Consider the following 25,068-nt stretch of genomic DNA (forward strand, 5'->3'; position numbering starts at 1 on the left):
ATTGATGGATAGTATGGATTAAATGCAGCAGTCGAACAAAATAGAATTTTATTTTAACTTTAGAAAGTGTATTTTGATGTTTGAAACTCAAGTGGGAAACAGTTCACTCTCTCATGCAGTAACATCATACCTCTGACCTGTTATCCTTTTGGATCTTGCAAAGCACACCAAATCTCAGCTATAAAACTGGGTGTTTCTGTGTAACCTATACCGCATTGTATACAAAAGTAAGCCTATACCAGACAGCCCTGGCAGCTAACTTGGCCTGGTTTAGTAGTTCAGCAGCTTGTTGTGCTGCTCTTTGAACCTTTGCCAACATGACTTCAGTCCCACGAACCAACCAGCTAACCACAGGCAGACACAAACGCAGGCCAAAAAGGCATTCTGCACAACCTGAAAGGTCACTGGAAGGGAATGAAAGGAAGTCAGTTTTGTAACAAATAAGTGGCAGAGAGAGGCCTCTGATAAATCCATGTCCCACTTCTTACATTTGTTGCATCCAGTGATATGCTCATTCTGCTCTGTGTCTTCCACAGGGTTATCCCACAAAGACAGGAGTGACATCACAGCACATTTTCCTACATTAACTATGCGATCATTAAATCCTGATGTGTGCACCGATCATGTTGCTCCGCCTCTCCCTTTAGGCCGAGGGAAAACGTCAACCATTTTGTTGTCTTTGCATCTGAGATGTATGAGGAGTGTGGGGGGGGGGGGGTGGCGGGGGGGAGGGGGGATATGATGTCTATCCTGAGACATGCATCTCTGACCCAATGCAGGATATTCCAGTATGTGCTGTGGCTGCAGGATGTGCCACAGGATGCAATACAATAGAACTGGAAATAAATTAGGCATGTTAAAAACAAAGCGATGGAAGGGAGACAACACTGCAAAATGTAAAGCATAGTTGCTGTTCCCTGTTCTTCATCTTCTCTATTGTCAGGCAGCGATTATGATGCTAGTGCTATTCTCTATCTAGTCTGTGTAAATATACTCTTTGAAAGGATGAAACTGTAAACAATACCTTCAACCAACAAGGAGTCTGGGTGGGGTCACAACTGGTTGTATATCTCAAAGGTCAGCAAAGGCCTCATTCTTCTTTTGCTCCTACTCTCCTCGTAGCGTTACAAATTACAACTGTAAACAAGAGCAGCCACTCCTGTAGTGACCTGCCACACGCTATGACGGGCACACACAAGCACGCAAGCTAATGTGATTGTGCACAAACTTGCAGATGCACAGAAGTATGCACGCATACATGCACGCACACTAAGCAGAAATTAAGCAACTAGGCTAAATGTGGCTGAAGAGGATTCTTAAAAAAAGAGATTATACCTTTTTCGGTACACATTGTACTTAATAACATGTACTTGTAATAACCCACCGATACACAGAGCTCCTAAATGCACAAACACTGTCAACAGGAAAGACGACAGTCAAATCAGATACAAATGCACTCCTGCTGCTCAGTAGTATGCACATTGTGTGGAACGAGGTCAGCACCGAGTTGTAGTCCCCCCAACACGGCCTCCAAATAGCCTACAGCTTACCCTCCCAAATGCACCTTGGTTTGAAAACGACCCGGAACCTTTCCACACCTCCGTGCTGCCGTGTGTCTGTACATTCCACACTGACAAGAGCCCATTCTTTCCACTGTTGTGGTTTTGTCTCACCTGTGTGTTTATGACAGCTGGCTCGACACCCCCACCTTCCTCTGACAAAGCTGTAGAGTGATCACTGCCATCTATTCCAATGACATGGGGGCTGAAAGGCGTGTACAGTATCGCTTAGCGACACAAAATGAGGGAATACAATTATCTGTGGAATTTGTCATGGCCTCTCCAAGTGACATATATAGAGGAGTCTTTCCTCTTATGATAAGGGTGGTCACTCACACATTGACTACTAATCTAAAATCTATTTAGACAAGGTCTGCTCTACTTTTTAAATTGTGTCCAAGAATTGTATAATCTCAACTGAATCACTGGTAGATTATGTATTTATGGACTGTGTGTCATGGCTGACACACAGCCATGACACACAGTCCAAAGGGACTTGTTCTCATTTGTAACTGTGCTAATTCATCATCCTCTTTATTCATCACCTTCATCGCCTCTGTAGGCAAGCATTATCTCACCTCTTTGCGAACTGCCAAGACTTCCTGTTCACTCCATCAAATAATGGATCTAGAAATGGATTCTGCAGCTGCTGCTCTTCCTTTTTCCTTTTGTTTTCCTATCCTCTTCCTTCTCCTGGGACAATCTTCCTCCTGCACGACAGAAGCCTTGAGTCATGTTCTAAACAAAAGGTGAACACATACTTTCCTAGGTAAACAAAAAAGCGGTGGTACTGCAGAATAAAAGTACTTTCACAGCAGCTGTTAATGTAGTTCTGCTGACCAAAGATAAAAATTATTACATGTTTAAAACGTGCATATTGATAATCTGTTAGTGTCTATGGTGGAGGCTGCACTAAATGCTAACATCAGCATGCTAATATCACAAAGACAATGCTAACATGTTGATGTTTAGCAGGTATAGCGTTTACCATGTTCATCATCTTGGTTTAGCTTGTTAGCATGCCAACACTCGCTAATTAGTGCAAAACACAAAGTATAGCCGAGGCTGATGGGTCACCAGTTTTGCAGGTATTTAGTCATAAACCAAAGTTTTGGACAAATTAAAACTTCAACCTAATAATGGCATTGGATAAAAAAGTCAGGGGATCAACAGAGTTATAATTCATCCTGAGGGGGACATGAATGTGGGTACCAAATTCAATTGTTATTGAGATATTTCATTTCAAAACCACAATGGTAACCTTGTGGTGGACCAGAGGAAAGGTAAGGGGAACACTAAAGTTAGTAAGAATCAGCCTCTGAGGACCAGGAGTGTCTGTCCAAATCTTAGATATATTAGTCTGGATCAAAGACTGATATTTTCACCCCTGGAGCCATGGAGCTAGCATGGCTACAAAAAGGTTCTTTTTTCCACCTGTTTAGGCATGCCAGTGCCCACATAAAAAAAAAGACATGCTGATACCGGTCCAACCCCACCTTCCAATTGAAGTTAGGCCTTTAGCGTTCACCGTTTAAAACATTATGTGGTCAGCTATTGCTTTGATATCAAATAGTTATCCTTGCATGTCCTCTCCTGCTTTGAATGAAATATTCCGTTCATTGACCCAAATAGTGGGTTCTCTACTGACCTCTTTCCAGCAGACACATGGAGGCTTCATAGTTCTGTTTTGCTTTCAGTTTGTGGAACATTGGATGGTCTTAGAAGCCTAAGCCTCTCAGCTTGGCATCTGTTTCAGCTGCACTGGTGTGAAAGATGTTGACAGTTATTCAGCAGGATAATAGTCTTTATTACAGTACACATGGCATAATGGAAGCACAGGCCTCAGTTTGATAAAATGTACTGGTTACAGGAAAATGTCATACATCTGACCCCAGCTATACACCACTTTGTCCAACAGGCATACTTTGAGTAAACTAGACTTTATAACACGGTTATCAGTGTAATCTACAGTGTAAACAAGGGATACTGCGTCTTTGTTTACACTTTTACAATATTTCGATTAAGTTCATTTCGATGGGGAATGTGTTATCACAAAAATCATATCAGTTAGTGTTTTTGTGTGTTTGTTTGATTCATACATTCCTGTTGATGTTTTATGAAGGGGGAAGGATCCAGCTATGATTCAGTGGTTGGCCAAGTTTGTGTTTCATAATCACACAGCTATCAGTCACAAAACCTACAGGGGTTAAAAGAGTGCAGCGGGGAATGCTGCCCTGTGGTATGTAGTGTAGCAACTACCTATTTCTCTTCAAGCGGCTCCTCTGTGTGCCTTGGGTGGTGCCTAAGGGAAACAATGAGGGATTGTCTTTGAGTCTTTACTTGAGCAGCTACGTTGCATCACTTCCTTTTCTTTGGTCATCAAGATTTGATTCTGCCAAGGCTGTTCGTCTTAGTGTGGAACAACTGCTAAAGGAAAATCTCTGTATTTGGTTTGTCTTTCTCTCTTTCTCCTTTTAGGGTTTAACAAAACATGTGCTACAAGGTCCTATCTTGGTAATACTGATGGCCTTCCTCCAACTTCAAATCTAGGTTTCCACATAAGCACTCTCACTAAACCACACAGGGAAAATACATCACTTTAGCCTGGTAAAGTATCATTTCAGTCGGGGGACATTACTGTAATGTAAATGGTGCATGAGTGATTGTTAATGAACCACAAAAAGAAAGAAGAATTAATGTTGGCAGCGTGTTGGCAGGATAAACCTTCCCGTAGGCTTGGTGCTGGCCTCGTGCTGCTCCATTCTTTTCTTTTTGTGTTGGTAGACTGCACCTTCATCAAAGGATGGCACGGTAGTCTTTATAGTAATCATCCTCACCCAGTAACTCCATTGTTTGTTGACATCCTCTAAAGCAGGGGTCACCAACACAGTGCCCGCGGGCACCAGGTAGCCCCCAAGGACCACATGAGTAGCCCTCAGGCCTGTTCTAAAAATGAAAATTGAATATAGATATTATCTGTTTCCCATCTTGTTAAGTCATTGTTGATAATTATTGATAATGAGAAATCATTAACGTGATCAGTGTCTTCACATAGATGACTATCATTAATCATTAATAATCATATATCATATATAAAGGCAAACTGAGCAAATTTGTTATTTCAGAAGCGTGTATCAAACTGGTAGCCCTTCGTATGACTCAGTACCCATGAAGTAGCTCTCAGTTTCACAAAGGTTGGTGACCCCTGCTCTAAAGGTTAACACATTTAGAAGTTTTCTTTGTTACCATCCAGGTATTTAAGCCTTAAAGGGACAGTTCACCCAAACATTTTTCCTTTTATCTGTAGTTCTTTTTTTCAATCTAGACCAGTGGTTCCCAACCTGGGGTCCGGGGACCCCTCAGGGGGACGGCAAAGATCACAGGGTAACGTTACAGATGTTAGTTGGTAACGTTAGTTGTAGTGTGTGCATTTCTATCCAACAAGCTATAAGCTAGGTAACGTTACATTATATTACACTAACATAGCGAACTTTTTTGTCATGACTAATTTATTAATTACTCAGCATCATTTCTATTTGAGAAAAGTCAAAAAGGAAAAGTTAATCCAATGTTTAATGTGAATAAAATAGCCTTGAACAGCCTACTTACTACATTCCTGTCACTACCCGATGTGACTGTGAGTCTAGCGCAGATCCTGCAGCATGCAGTGGACCAAACCACTGTGAGGCAAGGGAGGGGGGACTCAAAATGTTTCTAAACTTAAAAAGCATTTTCGGGGGTTTGTATTGTTTTTCTGCTTACATAGATATTTGAAGTATACATCATTATGTTATTTACAATACACAGCATTGTTTTAATGATATTCCTAGGTGGGGACAACCCTTAGATGGGGGTGTCCTGACCCCCCGACCCCCTGGGATTTACGCCCTTGACAAGAAGGAACCTGAAGATTAGTTACCTTATTTGACTTGTGCTTTAGTAGTACATATGATCACACAAGTGTGCAATTAGTCGATCTACCACAAAGTTATTGCCACATAGTTAACTAGGAGCCTGTGGGCCCCCTTCTGGATCTGGGGGGATAGCCCGCTTTGACCTGTTGGTAGTCCCAGTAGAGGCTTTATTAATGTTTTTCCATAACCTGGCAACCCAAGTTTTACTTATTAATAGATGGTTGATCTTAAAAGCCTTATTCGATTTTCATTTTCATTTTTCGTTTATTATACAGGAAAAAATTTAAAGTAACAATAAGTTACAATATAAACGGGCCTGACTCAGTTTAAAAACTGACATCCTCTAAAGCAGGGGTCACCAACACAGTGCCCGCGGGCACCAGGTAGCCCCCAAGGACCACATGAGTAGCCCTCAGGCCTGTTCTAAAAATGAAAATTGAATATTGATATTATCTGTTTCCCATCTTGTTAAGTCATTGTTGATAATTATTGATAATGAGAAATCATTAACGTGATCAGTGTCTTCACATAGATGACTATCATTAATCATTAATAATCATATATAACTAAAGGCAAACTGAGCAAATTTGTTATTTCAGAAGCGTGTATCAAACTGGTAGCCCTTCGTATGACTCAGTACCCATGAAGTAGCTCTCAGTTTCACAAAGGTTGGTGACCCCTGCTCTAAAGGTTAACACATTTAGAAGTTTTCTTTGTTACCATCCAGGTATTTAAGCATTAAAGGGACAGTTCTCCCAAACATTTTTCATTTTACCTGTAGTGCTTTTTTCAATCTAGACCAGTGGTTCCCAACCTGGGGTCCGGGGACCCCTCAGGGGGACGGCAAAGATCACAGGGGGGGCGTTAGTTGGTAACGTTAGTTGTAGTGTGTACATTTCTATCCAACAAGCTATAAGCTAGGTAACGTTACATTATATTACACTAACATAGCGAATTTTTTTGTCATAATAATTTAATAATGTCATCGTAATTTTATTAATTACTCAGCATCATTTCTATTTGAGAAAAGTCAAAAAGGAAAAGTTAATCCAATGTTTAATGTGAATAAAATAGCCTTGAACCGCCTACTTACTTCATTCCTGTCACTACCCGATGTGACTGTGAGTCTAGCGCAGATCCTGCAGCATGCAGTGGACCAAACCACTGTGAGGCAAGGGAGGGGGGACTCAAAATGTTTCTAAACTTAAAAAGCATTTTCGGGGGTTTGTATTGTTTTTCTGCTTACACAGATATTTGAAGTATACATCATTATGTTATTTACAATACACAGCATTGTTTTAATGATATTTCTAGGTGGGGACAACCCTTAGATGGGGGTGTCCTGACTCATTTTCATTTTTCGTTTATTATACAGGAAAAAATTTAAAGTAACAATAAGTCACAATATAAACGGGCCTGACTCAGTTTAAAAAATGGTTTGCAGCAGGTTCCTGTTCTGCAGAAACATAAAACATTGAACATAGTTACAGCACATGAGGACAGAAACATTTGTACAGGACATTAGCATGGGCTAGACAGATGCAAACACATAAAACTGGATTTCTGATAGTTGTTTTTGTATGGGGGGACTGGAATGAATGCCTGTGAAACTGACCTGCGTACTGGTCTCATATTGTGTGTCGGGAGAAGTGCAGCAAGTGTTGGCGAAGTGCTATTTTGAATCTGAAAATAAAATGCAATAGCGTGGCTGTTTATGTAGTTCTGGTAAGTTAAATAATGTATTAACCATTAATAAAGCTTGTAGTTATATCTTATAAACCTTTTACAGGGTGCCTCATTAGAAAGTGGTATCCTTTTGGTCACTTCTTATGACAGTAGCTCCATTAATATCAGTCTAGGCCTACTTTCACTTTCACGTGTCATAGAAACAATATAGTTTTTTTCTTCTTATATCACACAATAAAGTTGGTTAAAGGAGGGAGGCAAGTGAGGATGTCTGCATGTATTGAAGAATAAAATCATAGTGAGTTATGACAAATGCTTTAAACATGAATGAATATGAGTAGGAGGTTTATGGAGCAGCCAGCCATTGCCTGATGTAAAGTAGGCTAATTAGCAGTGACGTGACAGCAGCAGTTACTCGGCTGGAGCAGCAGTGGACAGATAACAGATGTGCAGAGTTCAACAGCTGCCTCGGGGAGTTACAAGCATGGACACAGAGACGTGAAGAGCACAAGAAGTGAACAAACTTTGGAGCTGAAGTCAAGGCGGGGCGATATCGGTCGACAGCAAGTCAGTTCTCTCTGTGCGCCGTCTCAAACATTCTCGACAACATGCCTCAAGCATGACAATAAACTGGTTTAGCTAGGTTGGAAGCTGGAAAAAGCAATGTTACAGAAAACCTTCGACAAGTCCCACCTGGACTAGAAGCACGGCGCAGTTGTGAAGGAAAACATGGTGAAGAAGGCAAAATGACGGATTTAAAGTTTAACCGAGGAGAAGCTTGAATATATGAGAAATATCAGTGGGGTAAGTTCACCGAATAACGTCAGGCCTGTACGGTATTTAATGGATACGTACTTTTGGATAGTTGAAGTTTATCATCTGGCTAGCGCATATTGTGCTACAGTGTTACCCGGCTTTAAAGTTTTCTGATATGTTATCTCGGTCTCAGTAGGGGGAAAAAACGTATGTAGAAACATTCTGGATTGGACTTTCAACACTTGTGTCCAACAGCTGTTTAATGTAAGGTCATTTATTGTCTTAACTTCGTCCTGTCAGTCGTGTTTTTTTGGTGTTCTGTTTGGACTGTGACGTTTCCTCTCGGTACTTCTCATATATGTGGCTTTACATGAACTTGCAAATGGAGACTTGGCTTTTGGCCGGAGGGAGGAGCCACACCCATAACCCATCTATCCTGTGGTTAGATTCCTTCTTCCCTCATTCATTGTGCTGTCGCTATAGTATTATAACTGAGAGGATCCCTGTGGTAAGGGCTCCATCTCTTCTACGGAATCTACAGATCTGAACAGAATTAGTTGAACCCTTTGATTTAAAATTACTATGGTAAAATTAGCTTAAGGTGGAATGTTGAAATAAATATGATATTAAAGGTGCCCTGCCACACACATTTCATTACTTTGTGATAATGTAAGAAGTTCTACCATGGACTCTGTAACATTCTTTTGTGAGAAAAAATGCCTTGGTTACCTTGTTTCAAGCCATTCTAGCGTGGTATAGAAAGCCTGCAGAAAGACTCGATTTGTGTCAGTTCTCATTAATATTCAACGAGCTAAGCTGCTTGACTCTGATTGGCTAACAGCTAGCCAATGAGAGCCTGGCTATCAGCATCCTTTACCCAGCGCAACTGGACGAGCTCATGAATAGTAATGAGCTCAGGCAACACCACGTCAGACTGACCAGCTTTTGTTTTGGCCTGATTTCTCCGCTTATTTCTTTTCAGTGGCTAGAGCTGACAGAGGAGGTAACAGTTCATTTTCACATTCACGACATAACACAAACACATATGGACCGAACATATTTCAAAAAATCCAAGTAAAATGGTTTTGTGTGGCAGGGCACCTTTAATGTAATTTTTATAAGATATAATATACACAATTTGGCAAAATCACATATGAAATTTTAAAATTATAGTCAATCCAATGAACCACTATATGACACTTCAAACATGTCAAACAAAAACTATAGTAATCATTCATAGAGACAACAGCATGTGATGTGATGTGATCATCTCTTTCATAATTCCTCTGAAAGACAATAAACGATGATCATGAATGTATGGGCCGCAGGCAAGGATTATTGTCAACAAATGTCGAAAAAATACCATCACAAGTCCCGAGAGCCCAAGGTGATGTCCTCAAAATGTCTTGTTTTGACGGACAAACTGTCCAAAACCTAAAGGTATTCAATGTACGATAATATAAGACAGAAAGATATATATTCACATTGAGAAGCTGGAATCAGTGAAATTGTGGTATTTTTGCTTGTAAAGTGATTTCAAAAGTTGACGTGTTATCAAAATTGTTGCAGATTAATATCGTTTTAGAATTACCTAGCTGCTATTGTTGTGCTATTTGGTGATACCGAAACAGATGTGTATTGTGAAAATGATTCACACAGTAAATACATTTTTCCCTCACCCTGTCTTTAGATTACAGTATGGCACATCGTTCTCAGTGTTCCTCTGCTGGGGATAACCCCCTGGACCCCAACTACCTCCCCCCTCACTACCGGGAAGAGTACCGCTTGGCTGTTGACTCACTGATTGAGGAGGACTTGGAGGGATACTATCAATTCCTCCAGAAAGCAGATGTGGTGGACTTCCTGTCGTCAACTGAGATTCAGTATATTCAGAGGTCTGTTCAGCTCCCTCAGCAGAGTAACTACCCTGAACAACATTTTGTGGACACTGGAGGAGATGGCTCCTCAGACACTTACTGGCCCATTCACTCTGACCTGGAGGCCCCAGGCTTAGACCTTGGCTGGCCTCAGCTGCACCACTTCATTGGGCCCACAGAAGTAACCACTCTGGTCAACCCCCCAGAGCTAAACATGCCGAGTATCAAGGAACAGGCCCGGCGACTTATCAAGAACGCTCAGCAGGTAGATCTCTCACTTTCTTGACAGAGGGAGACTTCATGTTAAACTTGTCTTTGGAGTGTCCTGCTTCCTGACAGTGTCATTTTTAATTTTATCTCCTCAGGTGATTGCTATAGTGATGGACATGTTTACTGATGTTGACATGTTTGCGGATATCCTTGACGCTGCCATGAGGAATGTTGCCGTCTACATTATTCTAGACAAGCAGAATGCACATCACTTCTTCAGCATGGTGTCCAACTGCAGAGTCAATCTACAGAACATTCAAGTGAGTGCATATTCCTTGAAAAAATCAATTCAATTAACAAAACAGAAAAGGCTGCTTACACATTTAAATTCCATTATTCTTTCCCTTTCCTTCAAATACTTCAGCACAGCACAAAGGTCTTAACCTGAAACTAGTAGTAGTAGTAGTAAATTAATTAGTAATGAATAATAATAATAATAATAGTAATTTTTAGTGATCTCTTTCTTTTAAAAAAGTAAAGAAAGTTATGAATGCATTAACATTAACTAACCACTAACCTACAAATAGTCATCTTACTTTGACTACAGAAGCTTAAAAACATGCTGATGCTAGTTGTTATAGTTTTTTTTTTTTAAATACTTAAAGGTTAAGTCTGGTGATAGTCTATATATTTTTTATTGTCAAACCCAGTGAAAAAAATCAAAAACAACAATGAACTGATCCTACAAACAAGTCTGTGCATCTACAGTTTTATTCATGTGTGCCATGGAGCTCCAAGTATGAAAAACTGATTATTGAGCCACAATGTTGCAATGGGTGTCATGTTCTCCTATTTCCAAAGGACATTGTATTTTACTTTGAGTCACTGTTGCTGGAAATACTCACTAGAGCACCAAATGTGTATTATTACGCCGCTTAAAAAATGTCCCCAACAAATGCACCATTTCCTCCTGATTGAGTAACATTTGCTAAATACTACAATGCTCAGCTATATCTGTGCTTATATTTGTGACCCGTTTTTAAAGATCAATAGGATGGAATGGGCTTGGTTGCTGAGAGCCACAGACAGAGTAGGGAAAACACAAAGTATTGAGTCATGTGATTAGTTGCCAGACGGCCAGACGTTTGCTCCGTCGATATCAATAGAACTTTTGAAGAAAAGTGGAAGTACACACAACAGCTGTTGCTAGAGGTGACTTCATCATACAAACAAAGAAAACATATCAGTCTTTTCTTTCCGAACATCACGTGGCTGGCTTGCACTTCTAACTGACTTGAGATAACTAATATTAGAAAGGTACTACATACTGTTATTACGAAGTTATTGGGCTATTTAATAACACCTTCATCTTGCTTTGTCCAGCAATGTGAATCTTGCATGCTATTTATCAAGCCTATATCAAGGCTGTCTCTGATGTTTTGTTCTTGTGTGTTGCTTTACCTTGTTTGTCATTTACTTCATATGCTATATGTTACATGTTCACTTTTACTTTAACACTAAGTTATGTTGTCCTCAAATGATGCCATTGAACAAATCGGGCAGATTTACATCATATTGATGTTAATTAATATAATATGTATTGTCATTGATGTATGCAGTAAATATAGACAGCTTTCCCATTGATAGAAATGGCTTTAACTGGATACTAATGTAAAAAGGAACTTGAAATGCAGCTAGTTTCTAGCTCTGATTTGGTAGTGTTTTCTTTTTTGTGCCAAAGCAATGCTGCCACCTAGCTTGGATTGCAATTAAAACATTAATACCACCATATGCACTACCCCTGCTTAATATATTTATGTTTGGGGGATTTGATGTGTGTCTTGCAGTTTTTACGTGTGAGAACAGTGTCGGGCATCACGTATCACTGCCGCTCAGGGCATTCTTTCAAAGGTCAGATGATGGATCGCTTCTTGTTGACGGACTGCAGGGCAGTGCTGAGTGGGAACTACAGGTGAATACATTTGAAACTGCCACAGAAAGCCATACCTCTACACTTCAAATCACACAAGGATTTGAATGATTAATTTATGTTTGTAAATGTTTGCATAAAAACGGACGTGTGCATGCCATGAATTAGGTGCTTCTATTAATTCCTACTTATCATGTCTTTGTCCAGCTTCATGTGGTCTTTTGAGAAGCTCCACCGCTGTATGGCACACCTTTTCCTTGGACAACTTGTATCAACCTTTGATGAAGAGTTCCGGATTCTGTTTGCTCAGTCTGAACCGGCGGTTATTGAACATGTCATTCCAATGGAAGAGTTAAGCCTTTTACAAAACAGGCAATATCCAAGTGAAAGAACATTGTATAGAGAGCAAAAGCAACTTCAGTCACTGGACACGGCTCATCCAGAGGAATGGCCAAGACATTCATATGATGAACGCATGGATGTGGATTGGAGAATGATGCCCCTTAAAAAGCAGGAATCCATGCACGGCCCTGCAGATATATACGGTAGATTTACATCCCAGCAATCTCGCATGGACCCGTCTTTTAATCAGAGACCCATCAGAATGCCCATGATGGAAAATCCTGCCTTCAAACGTCACAGTTATGCTGAAGGCACACATGGTAGAAACTCTTACCCATTCCTACAGCAACAGGGAATGCCAGAGCCTGAGAACCAGGGAAGGCCGCTCTATAGGGTGCAGCAGCCGGGACCAGGACCAGAAAAAGAAGCAGATTACAGTGGCTATGACAAGTTCTGGAACCAAGACTTTCATTCACCAGATCACCATTTTATTCAACCTGGTTTACCACAAGAGATGGAACCAGCTGAAGACTTTGACCCAGTGCTAAACTATTTAGCATCTACCAGAAATGCAGAATTTGACCAGGGCTCAGAGAAATTACTACCTGCAGCAGATGTACCGTTTGGCTTATCCCACCCTAGAAGATTGAGTTTAGGCCAGCCGCATGCCTATCAAACATCTCCCCCTCCCTCAAATCCAACTGATCAGAAGCAGTTTTTCCAGGAGTCTAACGCTGACCGCAAGGATCCTATGGTGAAACGGGGGCTAAGAAACTGGAGGATTAGCTCATACCTCAGTGCATATGATAATCCAGGAGATGAAGGCCTGCCATCGGCACCAATTTATGCACCGGATACTTTTGAGGATCCTCCTTACCCCATACAGCAAACACCAGGCATAGATTTATCAGTCCCTAAAATCCCTAATGTCAGAGAGTTTAAGGTTCCTGCAATACCAAGGGCAAGTCAGATGCCAAGTTATGCCAAAACTACTGCACGAGAACAACCAAAGAAATTGCCTGATGAACCTACTGCAGTAGAAGCAGAAACCAAAATAACACCGACACCTTCAGAATCATCATCCACAACTGAAGTGGAAAAGATAGAGGAGTCCGAGCAAAAGGAACCAAAAACTGCTTTTCTACGAAGGGAGGAGTCATTCCGTAGGAAATACAACGCAGCAGTACCGAGGAGCTCGAGATTAAGATCCTCTCTGATATTCAGCTCTCTGGAGCAGCAGCATACTTCTCCAGATACCAAAACTGCTTCAGGCCAACAGGATGAGGAAAGTGATAAAAATGAGGCAGAACAGACAAAACTGCCTTTTGTTTTGGGACAAAGGAGGTCTGCAAGAGAACCTTTTGAATGGAGCCGCTACATGAAGTCAGCCACCATCGATAACGCTGCCACAGACCCATCCCAACCAGATGATGGAAACAGTAAACCGGATGATAAAGAATCGTCAAAAGACAAAAATTCCAAAGATCTTTCAGAGGTACAAGAATCATTAAAACCACCAGATGAAGAGCAAGCAAATTCTTCGCCATCATTGCCCCGATCCAAGGCTTCTGAAGCTGAGCTGTCCAAAACTGATCAACCAGTACAACCACACACATCTTTGCTCACCACTCCAGGGTATGTAGATATGAATGATCCTGATAAGAGGTTCATGTTTTTCAAAGAGTTGGCAGCAAAACGCAAAGCTGCACAGGCTGCAGAAGCTGAAAAGGCCAAAGAGAAGGCTCAGATAAAACCACCAACTGAACTGAAAAACAACACGACTGTTAAAAAGGAAGAACCCGTACCAAAAGAAACCTCAGAAAAGAGGGCTGATGTTTCAACATCTGAGGGTTTATTAGCAGAAAATGCTAATGCAGAGGATGCAGGGAAAACAGTATCCACAGAAGCATGCGAGTCAGTCAGTGTATCTTTAGAAGCCAGCGATAAGACTAACAATCAAGACAGTCAGGTCAAGACTGATCCCATTACCTCCAAAAGCTGTAAACAAGAACAAACTATTGTTTCACCTAATTCAGAGAAGATAGAGCTGAAGAGCAGCCAATCAGCTGCAACTCTTCCTGTTTCTGCAGAAACAGAAGCACTACGGAGCGAACCATCAGTAGAGCCAAAGCTGTCAAATCCTGCTGTAAAAACGAGTAGCCCCAGTCATCCACCTACACCAACAAATGCTACTCCTAGTGTTCCTTCTCTTGCACAAGGTACTGATAAAAGTGACAGCCTTGATTCTACCTCAAAGGAGTCTAGTTCACTCACTCCCAGTTCAGTGGAGGTACCACCATCTTCTGCATTTCCTGCATTGGATTCGAACACTGAAAATCCTGAATCAGTTCAGAAACCAGAAACCAGCCTCTCCTCTCCTCCGGTGCTACCACCAGAACAACACGCTGGATCAGAATTCAGCTCCTCTAACCCATCAGGCCAAAGCTCTTCCTCTGATCACATTCTGCCACATTCTGGTTCACAGATGAGCCCAACTGCTTCTCCCTCTAGCTGTGCTTCTCTTTCCACTCCAGCAGAAACCAGATCCTCTAATGGGACCCCAGGAGACTCAAGCTCAACTCTAACATCCAGCATATTGTCCCCAAAAGTACAGGAATCCGTCTGCCCCTCACCGCCAGAACCCTCCAAATTGACGTCACCCGAGACCCTTTCAGCAGCTGACTCTGCACATGTGGAATCTGATGTTTCTCCTGACACATGTGCTGCTGGCTCAGAGCCTAACACATCCTCATTGCAGTCCAGTACAAAGACAGATTCTAAAGAATCGTGTGCTCCTACACCTCCAGAAAAAGATGTTCCTGAATCAAAAAACAACTCTGTTCCAAAGGGCGTTGGAGAGGAATCTGAGGTTCTTGGATCATCAAATTATGTCAATGCTGATAGCACACCTCCTAGCCTTAGCCCTTCATTGCCTGAATCATGTTTACCTAATGTATCTGATCTAGAAAGTAAATCCACATCTGCTCAAAGTGAGACAATTACTCCTACCCAATCCCCAGCAGACAATCCACCCAAGCATTGTCCAGAAGAAACAAGCTCTCCTGTCCACCTAGACTTTACTCCTAATCCTTCCCAGTCAGAAAGACAAGCAACCCCTCCCTCCGAACTTAACCTGACAGGATCCCCTCCCCCCTCTCCTGCTGACACAGTATCACGTTCTTCTCCTCTAACAGTGTCCCCTGAGGCTGAAAAAACACTATCTGCATTGCACAGCCCCTCAGATACTAACAGTCGTCTCAAACAGATTGCAACAGACTCAACCAAAACTCCAAAGCTCCCATCAACACAAACGTTTAGCCCAACTGAGCCTACTTCAAAAGTCCCAACAGAGTCTGATCTGCCATGCAAAACACCTGAATCTGTGACTTCTGAAACCCATTCTTTAGAGTCACCTGTAACTGCTGAAAATAGTAATATGGACAGTGGGAATGAAGTAAGCAAAGAGCCTAAAATACCTGACGCTGGTGAGAAAAAATCTGATGATACCGAGGTCTCAAATAAGGAAAATATAGTAGACTCTACTACACAGGAGTCGGTCTGCAATGAGAAAACAAATGACCAAGTAAGGCAAAATAACTGCTCTGAACCGCCAGAGATCATATCAGATGAAGTCGTTCCTCTATCACCACAGTCCAAGCAGCCAAAATCCAGCCAGTCTCGCTACCAATCATCCACAGCCAACGTGCTCTCAAGCAGCAACCTCAGAGACGACACAAAGCTGCTTTTGGAGCAGATTTCTGCTAATAACCAAAGCAGGAACGAGGCTGCCAAAGAGTCTCCCGTCACCGATGACGAGAAAGAAGGCAAAGCTGATAAAAATGCCAAAAGTGAGCAAGAAAAAGGTATCAGTTTACTTAACAGAGGTCAGCCTAAGACAAGCCAGGAGCGTGAGAAGCTGCTGGAGAGGATTCAGAGCATGAGAAAGGAGAGGAAAGTTTACAGCCGATTTGAGGTATGAATACATTAACACCATCGTTTTTACCTATTATCTACTGAAATGCAAGTTGTGCCGCCCCGGTTGTAAATCATATTGTGTCTCCATTACATTCACAGATGGCACCTTAAATGGGATCCAAAGAAAGTTGAGTGAATACAACAAGCAGCGCATTAAATGCGTGTAGAAAGAAGCAAAGTCAGTTAAAAACTGAAATGATGACCAAGACATTTTCTCACCAAAGACATTTAATAGAAATGGGATTTCTCTGTTTTTTCTCTGCAAACAAGTCATATTATGCGGAGAATAGGGGACCTGTATCGTGGCACTGAACTTTAGAGGGTAAAACTATCAGTAATACAAATGAATACGAACCTGATGTCCCAATTACATGTGCCATGACTAACAAAGGGTTTCTTCCTATGGAACATGGACTGAGACTAGATGTTTGTGATCAAATATGTTTTTACTGACTGTATGGGTAAAGTGCAATGTTTGCAACAGGTTGTCTCTGTTCTTGCCTTTTGTACAGCACTGACAGCCATTACATTAATGTTAGCTGGTTTTAAGATAAAATGTGACGTAAAAGCATAAAAGACAATCTAAATTAGTTTGTAAAACTGTAATATGCTGTAGTTTATATTGTAGTATTTCACAATCACGCTAAACAAAGATGTTGATAAATACATGTGTTTGTGAAACAAGTGAATATGTAAATTCATATCCATGCAGAACTGTTTTTGTTCTGGTGTAAATAAATTGTAGGTTTAATTCTTTGTAATCTGAATCAAACATAGAATTGGAAATGTATGAACAAACCTGAGATTGAAACAGAATTGCATCTTAAACATGACATACCTGCAATATGAATCATATAGTAAATCATTGCACAGCGTACATTGTGTAATGTTTTTTTTTCTTTTTTTTTTCTATCGAACATTATCTAGTAGCAGTCATTGAGGTTAAATGTTTTCCAAGCGGCACCTATGATGATTTGTAAAACAAACATTAGGAAAAATATGTAGCTTTTTCAGTGTTTGAATGTTATTTTGGCCATGTAAAGCTAAAGTTACCTGCATGACTAGATTCCACTAGAGGTAAGTGACTTTATATGGTTTTTTTTATATAATTTGCTAGAACGAGCCCTTTAATTGTCTCTGAAAAAGTGTTTTATTTTAAATGAAAACTTGCCATACTTGTACACCGAAACGACAAAGACTTTACACAATAGTATGTAGAACTGTGCTCTGTAAGTAAAAGTAACTTTTTCAGAATGGATTTATGAAACCTGACTTCAGCAACACTTACAATTTGTAAATAAAAATGTACTAAAAATGTGTTTGTTTTTCCTGGCTTCTGTGTGCTGACATTGCAAAAGGAAGTTAGTGAGAGACACTTGACTGGTTAAGAAATATAATTATAATAATATATTGTATATATAATAAAAAATAAATTAGGCAAAATGTAGTCATTCACATATATCATGTATAGACGTTTTTCACAGCAGATATTTTGACTTGTCATAGTAGAAAATGAATCAGAAAAGGATTTATTGCCACAATAACTACAGTTATGTGGAATTTGCCTCAGCACAGTTGTTACTAATAACATTAACGCTGGCTCCGTTCTATTCCAGCGTCTCAGTAAGCCATGACAGCGAGCCAACATGCACAATACCAGGACCCTCAAACTGAAGCAGCTAAATGGAATTAGACCATCATTAATTTGATTATTTACACCTGTGCTTTTCCTACTGTGATATGTTAAAATGTTTTCTGTAAATAATACCCATTTCTTTTTCTTTTTTTTATCCATATCTAAAAAATAATAACCTTATGTTCTGCAAAAGACAGTACTTCCTGCAAACTTTTTGAGTAATCGGGTCTTAAACATCTGCAGAAATAAGACATGAACATGACATTTTTTTGATTCAGGACATGATTAGAAGTCATTTGTCCAATCTGAATTAATGAACATGTCTTTCTGTTCGACAGCTGAATGAAAATCATGTGTATCATAACATCTTAGGTAACATGTCATGGTGGTATCAAATCATGACTTACTTTTACTGTGTGATTCCCAAGCCTACAAAAGGCCTGTGTCTAACCCCAATAACCTTTCTCTAGCACCACCCTCAGGCCAAGAGTATCAGTAACTAGTAACATATAAATCCCTCAACATGTTTATACACGCCTAATATTCACCAGAACGCAAAGAAAGGCAAAATTGTGTCTATTTTTCATCTGTCAAAAAACAGATAAAATATATTTACTACAGTGGTGCTCATAAATTTATGAACCCATGCTAAAGTTGACTAAAAAGAGGAATAAAAAAAAATCATCTTTTGGAAATTGATCTTAATGCCTTAATTAAATTTTTTTGGAAAAATCCAACCTTTAAGGACACCAATTCTCTTTGTGAATGAATAATGTATGTATAACAGATTTTTATTTTTAAAGGCCAGTTCCCTTGGCCTTTGGAATTAAAATAGCCCCACATCATCACATCCCCTTCACCATACCTAGAGATTGGCATGGGGTACTTTCCATAAGATCATCTCTCAATGCAAATCAGGATGCATAGTATCCTGGATCCATCAAATAACTGGCCTTTAAAAATAAAAATCTGCTTGCCTCTATGGGAATTTAACATAGGGGTGTGTATACTTATGCCCCCTGAATTTTAAGGAAGAACATTTATTTATTTATGATACATTATTCATTCACGAAGAAAATTGGTGTCCTTAAAGGTTGGATGTTTCCTAATTTTTTTTTTAATTAAGGGATTAATATCAATTTCCAAAAGATGATTTTTTTATTCCTCTTTTTTTAGTCAACTTTAGCATGGGTTATGGGTCAACTTATGAGCACCACTGTATATTATCTAATTGATATTATAAGGAGCAAAATGTGGCAGTGTGTGGTCTAGTCTATCCTGTAAATATCAGTTAAAGTGTATTTTTCATATACAACTGATTCACTTACTTAACTAGCTTCTCTAGCAAAACACTATGCAACCGTTAAAGCTCTCACTGTGAATTAAATTGTCACCCAGTCACATGCTACATGGCGTTGGTTATGCAAGAAGGACTAGGATATAGAATGAGAAACAGTGGGCCTCTTGTCTCCGCCACTTGCAAACATCTCGATAAGCTTGTGCTGAATTACACTAATCTTTAAAGAACCCACACTGCCCGAAGTACCTCAACCTTGACGAGAAAACTCACACTTTGAAAACTAGTTTTTGCCAGTGTTTAATTTGATTTGGTTGTTTGTCTGGGATCAGTAAAAGCTTACATTACAATGGCTTCAACCCTGAGCAGAGGGTACCATATTGCAGCATTCAGCTGGTATGCCTTCGTTGTGAAGACTCTCGCTGCTAAGAATGGAGAGAAGCTACCACCAGGAATCTTTGTTTATGGAGGACCTTGGAAGTACCTTACTTTTTTGAATTTGGTAAGTACATTACCCATATCATCTAGTAATAATAGCAATAGGCCTAATACGTTGGTGTACAATAACATATATTGCAGATTTGCAAAAAAGGATAGTGGAAAACAATAGTGTGCCTTGTAATATTTCAGTTATTACAAATGTTCTTCTTTGGACTGGCGGCACTGAATGATCTACAACCTGGGAAAAAGTCAGAGAGTACTCTGAACAGATGTAAAGACCTTCTCTTCTCTGTTTTTGCTTTCCCCGTGGGCATGGTGAGAAACAAATGTTTAAAAATCGTACTTTTTAAAATCATAAAATAGAATTGTGCTACACATTAACTCCATGTTCTATGCATTCCATTTAGTTTGTTGTTCTACTTTTCTGGACCATCTTTGCCTATGACAGAGAATTAGTTTACCCGGCAACTATTGACACCTTCTTCCCCCCCTGGATAAACCATGCTATGGTCTGTAAATCTGCTTTTTTTTAACTACCGTATGCCAACATTGAATGATCTTGATTCTCCTGCCATAAACCATCACTCATAATGAGTTATTCCCACACTGTTTTCTCAGCACACATTTGTCCTTCCTGTTTCACTGGGAGAAGTGCTGGTGCAGCCTCACATCTACCCACAGACTAAACATGCACTGGCAGCATTAGGAGGTGTGGGCTTGGCTTACTTATTTTGGTAAGTGTAACGTCAGCAAATTCACAGCAGAATCTTGACAAAACATTTAATAGGTATATAGTTTACACACAAATATCACAGTATTTAAAACAATTAAATTATTCTTGATTTATAACATGTGAAGCTGACTGAATCTTTCATAAAGCCTGATGGGGCTAAGAGCTCTAAAATGTTCTTTTCATAACTAGTCCAGACTAGTCCAGTGCAGCAGTGTTTATCCTTTCACAATGCACACAGCTTGAGGGGTAAAAGCTTCATTTGAACCTTCAATAGTTGGCTCACATTCCGTAATGCCACCTACAGATTCTCATGTGTCTGATGGTACAAACGTTAGTTCTACTGTATGCTGTCGATGAGATTCTTTATTCTTTTGAATGTTTTCCTGATACAATCTTACAATCACAGTCCTCTGTGTCAATGGGTGGAACGTATGTGCACAAGACTAATTTTTTGAGACAAGACCGTACAAGCTGTTCTGACAGATACAGTTTATCTCTTTCTGAACATGTTCTGCAGGATTATATGGGTGTACTTGTCAGTTGGAATTTGGGTGTATCCCCTTCTTGGGCACTTCAGCACTGCTGGCCTGATGGGCTTCTTCTTTTTTAACATGTCGGTGGTGACATTGCTCTACGTGACAGGAGACAAGCTCAACAGCCATGTCTGGAGTAAGATACATTAACATTACCACTAGAGACAAACATAGAATCACATGTTCATTTTTGTCTAATCTCTGTCTCTCTTTTGTCTCCTCTAGGTAAGGACATGAACAAAATGAAAACAAAAGCAAAGTAATTCAGCCTCTCAGCCACTTAAAAATGGTCAAACAGTAATCACAAAAAACAGTAAAGAAGGTTTTGAAAGATGTAACACATTCTTCCTCTTTCAAATTCAAACAGTTAAATTTATAAGCAATAAAAGGCACCATTGCTCAAATAAATACACTCAGGGGTTTTGCTGCTATAGCCTTTGTTGGTCTGGTATGACAGTGTTTATACAGTCTATGGGTATGACCAGTAGCTTTTGATGGCTAAAGTTAGCTAAAGTGAGCAAACCAAATTGCTGTAAAACGCACATTACTGAGTCACTCCGCTGACTATATATATATATATATATATATATATATATATATATATATATATATATATATATATACACACACATAACATGATTGTTCTCTGCTTGTGCTACTGTAAGCATTTAGCTAAATGCTAAACTACTGTTAAGCAAACAGTAAACTACTTTCAGCATTCAGCTAATATCTAGCTGTAGCATTATTCCATTACTGTCAGTTGTAGCCACAGTAGCTGCTGTGAAGCCAATGTTACAAAGTTTCACTTTAAAGGGGTTAATCTGTGCTGAAGCTGTATACAACAGCTACATTGTGTAACACTTATACACCAAGGGGTATTTAACATCACACACACTTGAATAATGCAATTTAAACATCAAAGCAAGCATAATTAAGCAAGTAGCACTGGCAGCAACAGCACAAGCAATCCTCCTGTTTCTATATTTCCATTTTATGCATTTCCTGATTAAAAAAGAAGTGGATGTTGAATGTAACATATCAGATGCTCTTTTTCCACATATCAGATGCTCTTTTTACACAAAGTATACAGCCAGGCAATAAAGAAAGCAGTCAGGATCCACCATCAATATGATCACGTCCATATTAAGCAGCATTGAGTTCTCCTCTGCGCAAAGATGAGGTTACCAATGTCATGTTTGACCTGAATAAAGTGCATATTTTTCCATTAAGCATGGAACATCTGGAGGGGTTGCAGGAATAACTTGACTTTTGGTAATCCAAAACATAATGCTGAAGAGCCTTGATTTGATGTCATCACAAATCCATGGTTAAATCCAGAAACAGTGTGTGTGCTGTCTATTCATTTCTGTAAGTGGCCTTATTGCTCTCTTTTTTAGAGGAAATCATGCACCATGCAAGTCTCTGTAGCCTTTAAGATGGTGGAGATAGTTTGGATCTGCATCCACCAATCCAACTGAAAGGATCTTGGCCAATAAATGCACGTCTTCTTCACTCAGATCCTTCTGTCAAAGAGATGAATGTAAAATATATCATCTCAATTATCATAAATAATGACAGCATTTAACTTTGGATAGTTACTCACCTTCATGCTGTTGCCAGATGATTCAGGATACTGTATTTTTTTAGGATAAATTCCCTGTCAAAGAAATAAATCATTTCTGAGAATCACATTTTATTTCCTCCTTCCTTCCTTATTAGTCACTTCGTCTAGCAGCTTCAGTGTAGTTTTTGTTGTTGTTTCTGTCTTTTAAAGGTTGAGTTATATGTATTATTCTTTATCCAAATTACATTTTAAAACACAAAATAATGCACAAGAGAAACACTAAAGGTTTGCTCACCTCTTTGAGTCCTTTGGAAAAGCACATTATGATGAAGAGAAGGCCAACAACGATCTGAGCATTTTAAAGACACCAGTCAAAATTACATATAGATCACAGTCCTCATCAGACAAAAAAAATGTGATTAGTTGTCATGAAGAAAATTATAAAGAGTTTTTACTTACTCCCAGCAAGTGCAACATGTTTCTCTTCTTGGTTCTGTCCTGCTTGTGCGCCGATTTGTAATTTATGTGAGCAAAATAAGTTCCTCCTGCTCTGAGACGTAAGTCACAAGTGGAAACCCCAGCAAACCAGTAATACAGGATACACTACATTTCAACAAGCACCTTTGTCTGAAAGATGTTGATCATGAGACATGTGCCGTTAAAGAAATATCCACGTAAAATGGGGTGTTGTTATGGAAAGAGGGCTATTATTGCCTTTCAGTGTTGACGCAGTCTGACGTTTAGAATCTAGCTGTCTGTCACCTCACCTACAAATAGAAATAAAAGAAAAGAGCCTGGCCCATGACGTATAATGTCACATTTGAATGCAGCATTGAGAAACAAAAGATCACCACCTGTCACCACCTGTCCATTTCAATTGTATCTACACCTAAAATACTTTGGATCTGCGTAGTGATCGATTTTAAAAAAAATAATTTATCGATCAACCTGACACCTTTACAGTCCCTTTTTGTGGTGGCTGTCCACTCAAAGTTTAATGTTGTGAAGCACCATGAGTTTAATGTAACTAAATAAATGTACTTGTGAGTACAGTTTTGAGGTACTTGTACTTCACTTTAGTACTTTTATTTAATTTAACTTTATACTTTTACTCCACTACATTGAGGGGAAATTGTACGTGTTTGCTATTTTTTGACTTCTGTAGTTATTTTGATTTTTAATACAAAATATGATAAGTCTATAAAATATTCTTTAAAATACAATAAAATGTTATAAAACAACCCAACAGTATAAAACGGATTTAAATGTAGCTCCACCTGGACCTGCTACAACAACAAAATGCTGCTTACATGTGAATACATGAACATAAACAATCCAAAATATACTTAATGATACTGGAACATTTGGGGTAACATTTCCCTGTGTTAAAAATAAGTATTCTGTTATAGGAAATGTTGACATTATAATTTTTGAACAATTTTAATCTAATCTCTTAACTACACTTTATATATTGGAATATATTCTTATTGGATCTGCATCCACCAATCCAACTGATAGGATCCTGGCCAATAACTGCACATCTTCTTCACTCAGATCATTCTGTGGAAGAGATGAATGTAAACGATATCCTATATAATTACAGTATATAACTTTGGATAGTTACTGAATGTCATGTTGTTGCAGATGATTCAATAAATTATAGTTTTTAAGGATAAATTCCCTGTCAACAACAAAAAATAATTTCAGAGAATCACACTTTGTTTCCTGCTTCCTTACTTTGGTCACTTCCTCTAGCAGATGCATTTAGCCTATACAATATTTCAGCATTTCATTATTTCCTTCTAATGGATTTTTATTGTTAAGTTGCTTCACTACTAGCTACTTTTGTTTATCACTCCCAAAGGGGGGTAAAGATGATTCGTCTAGATATTATTTTGGTAGCAAGCATTATAGTTGGGCTTCAGTGTATTGGTTTGTGAGTGTGAGTGTGTGTGTATGTGTGTGTGTGTGTGTGTGTGTGTGTGTGTGTGTGTGTGTGTGTGTGTGTGTGTGTGTGTGTGTGTGTGTGTGAAAAGTCCACTAGAGGGAGCCAAATGTTCCACATCAATGTATTATCAGGTTGACTTGATATGGTTTGAAAAAGGCAAATGAGGTCTAAGCAAGATACTTTCCAGATCCTTCCAGTAGACTCATAACTTTAAAGGTGTGCAAATAAATATTAGATTTTATATAATACTGATGTGAATTTTTGAATAACTTTTATCTAATCTCATGTATTAAAACTCTGTTTTATAGATTTTAACTTCTATACACTTGGATGCCTTTATATAGCCTATTGGAATGTATTCTTATGCTGTCTAATTTTCAATTTCATATTTATATCTTGTCTTTTATTGATAGTTGATAATAAAATGACAATATGACCCCCCCCAAGTTTATATGCGTGCGTGTGTGTGTGTGTGTGTGTGTGTGTGTGTGTGTGTGTGTGTGTGTGTGTGTGTGTAGGAAGACGCATGCGCGTGTGCTCACCATCTAGAACATTGTACGACATTCTTCGCCTCCATAAAGTGAAGTAAAAGTGAAAGAAGGAAAACTTCCGGTTTAATGAGTGTGCCTTCAAATTAAAAGTCAACACATGTACCCTAAACTCCCCA

At 39.4% G+C, this 25,068-nt stretch overlaps 2 protein-coding genes and 2 long non-coding RNA genes across 12 annotated transcripts; 2 read left to right on the forward strand and 2 right to left on the reverse strand.

The window, feature by feature from the left end:
- Positions 1–705: 705 nt before the first annotated feature.
- On the reverse strand, positions 706–6,579 carry LOC144513820 (uncharacterized). 9 transcript variants are annotated; one of them, XR_013501173.1, is made up of 5 exons: positions 5,169–5,262; positions 3,819–4,505; positions 3,208–3,320; positions 1,674–2,269; positions 706–1,137 (listed from the first exon to the last, which is right to left on the reverse strand). It is a non-coding gene; the product is annotated as an uncharacterized LOC144513820 (long non-coding RNA). The 9 variants fall into 9 exon arrangements; XR_013501171.1 differs by having other exon boundaries at positions 706–2,269; positions 3,819–3,861; positions 4,397–4,505; positions 5,169–5,261; XR_013501172.1 differs by having other exon boundaries at positions 706–836; positions 1,025–2,269; positions 5,169–5,261.
- Positions 6,580–7,570: 991 nt separating this feature from the next.
- Positions 7,571–17,568, forward strand: fam83ha (family with sequence similarity 83 member Ha). Its single transcript, XM_078244985.1, has 6 exons — positions 7,571–7,963; positions 9,606–10,057; positions 10,158–10,322; positions 11,850–11,974; positions 12,140–16,247; positions 16,349–17,568. Exons 2-6 carry the CDS (start codon positions 9,614–9,616, stop codon positions 16,358–16,360), a joined length of 4,854 nt encoding a protein of 1,617 aa, XP_078101111.1. The 5' UTR covers positions 7,571–7,963; positions 9,606–9,613; the 3' UTR covers positions 16,361–17,568.
- Positions 17,569–19,510: 1,942 nt separating this feature from the next.
- On the forward strand, positions 19,511–21,039 carry LOC144513825 (androgen-dependent TFPI-regulating protein). The gene is made up of 5 exons (XM_078245012.1): positions 19,511–19,684; positions 19,813–19,938; positions 20,031–20,132; positions 20,242–20,357; positions 20,874–21,039. The coding sequence occupies exons 1-5, from the start codon at positions 19,532–19,534 to the stop codon at positions 21,037–21,039; spliced, it is 663 nt and encodes a 220-aa protein (XP_078101138.1). The 5' UTR covers positions 19,511–19,531.
- On the reverse strand, positions 20,390–24,958 carry LOC144513826 (uncharacterized). Its single transcript, XR_013501179.1, has 5 exons — positions 24,944–24,958; positions 22,913–23,220; positions 22,749–22,802; positions 22,493–22,546; positions 20,390–22,412 (listed from the first exon to the last, which is right to left on the reverse strand). It is a non-coding gene; the product is annotated as an uncharacterized LOC144513826 (long non-coding RNA).
- Between the last annotated feature and the right edge of the window lie 110 nt (positions 24,959–25,068).

Source organism: Sander vitreus, unplaced genomic scaffold, assembly GCF_031162955.1.
Source record: "Sander vitreus isolate 19-12246 unplaced genomic scaffold, sanVit1 ctg350_0, whole genome shotgun sequence".
Lineage (NCBI taxonomy): Eukaryota > Metazoa > Chordata > Actinopteri > Perciformes > Percidae > Sander > Sander vitreus.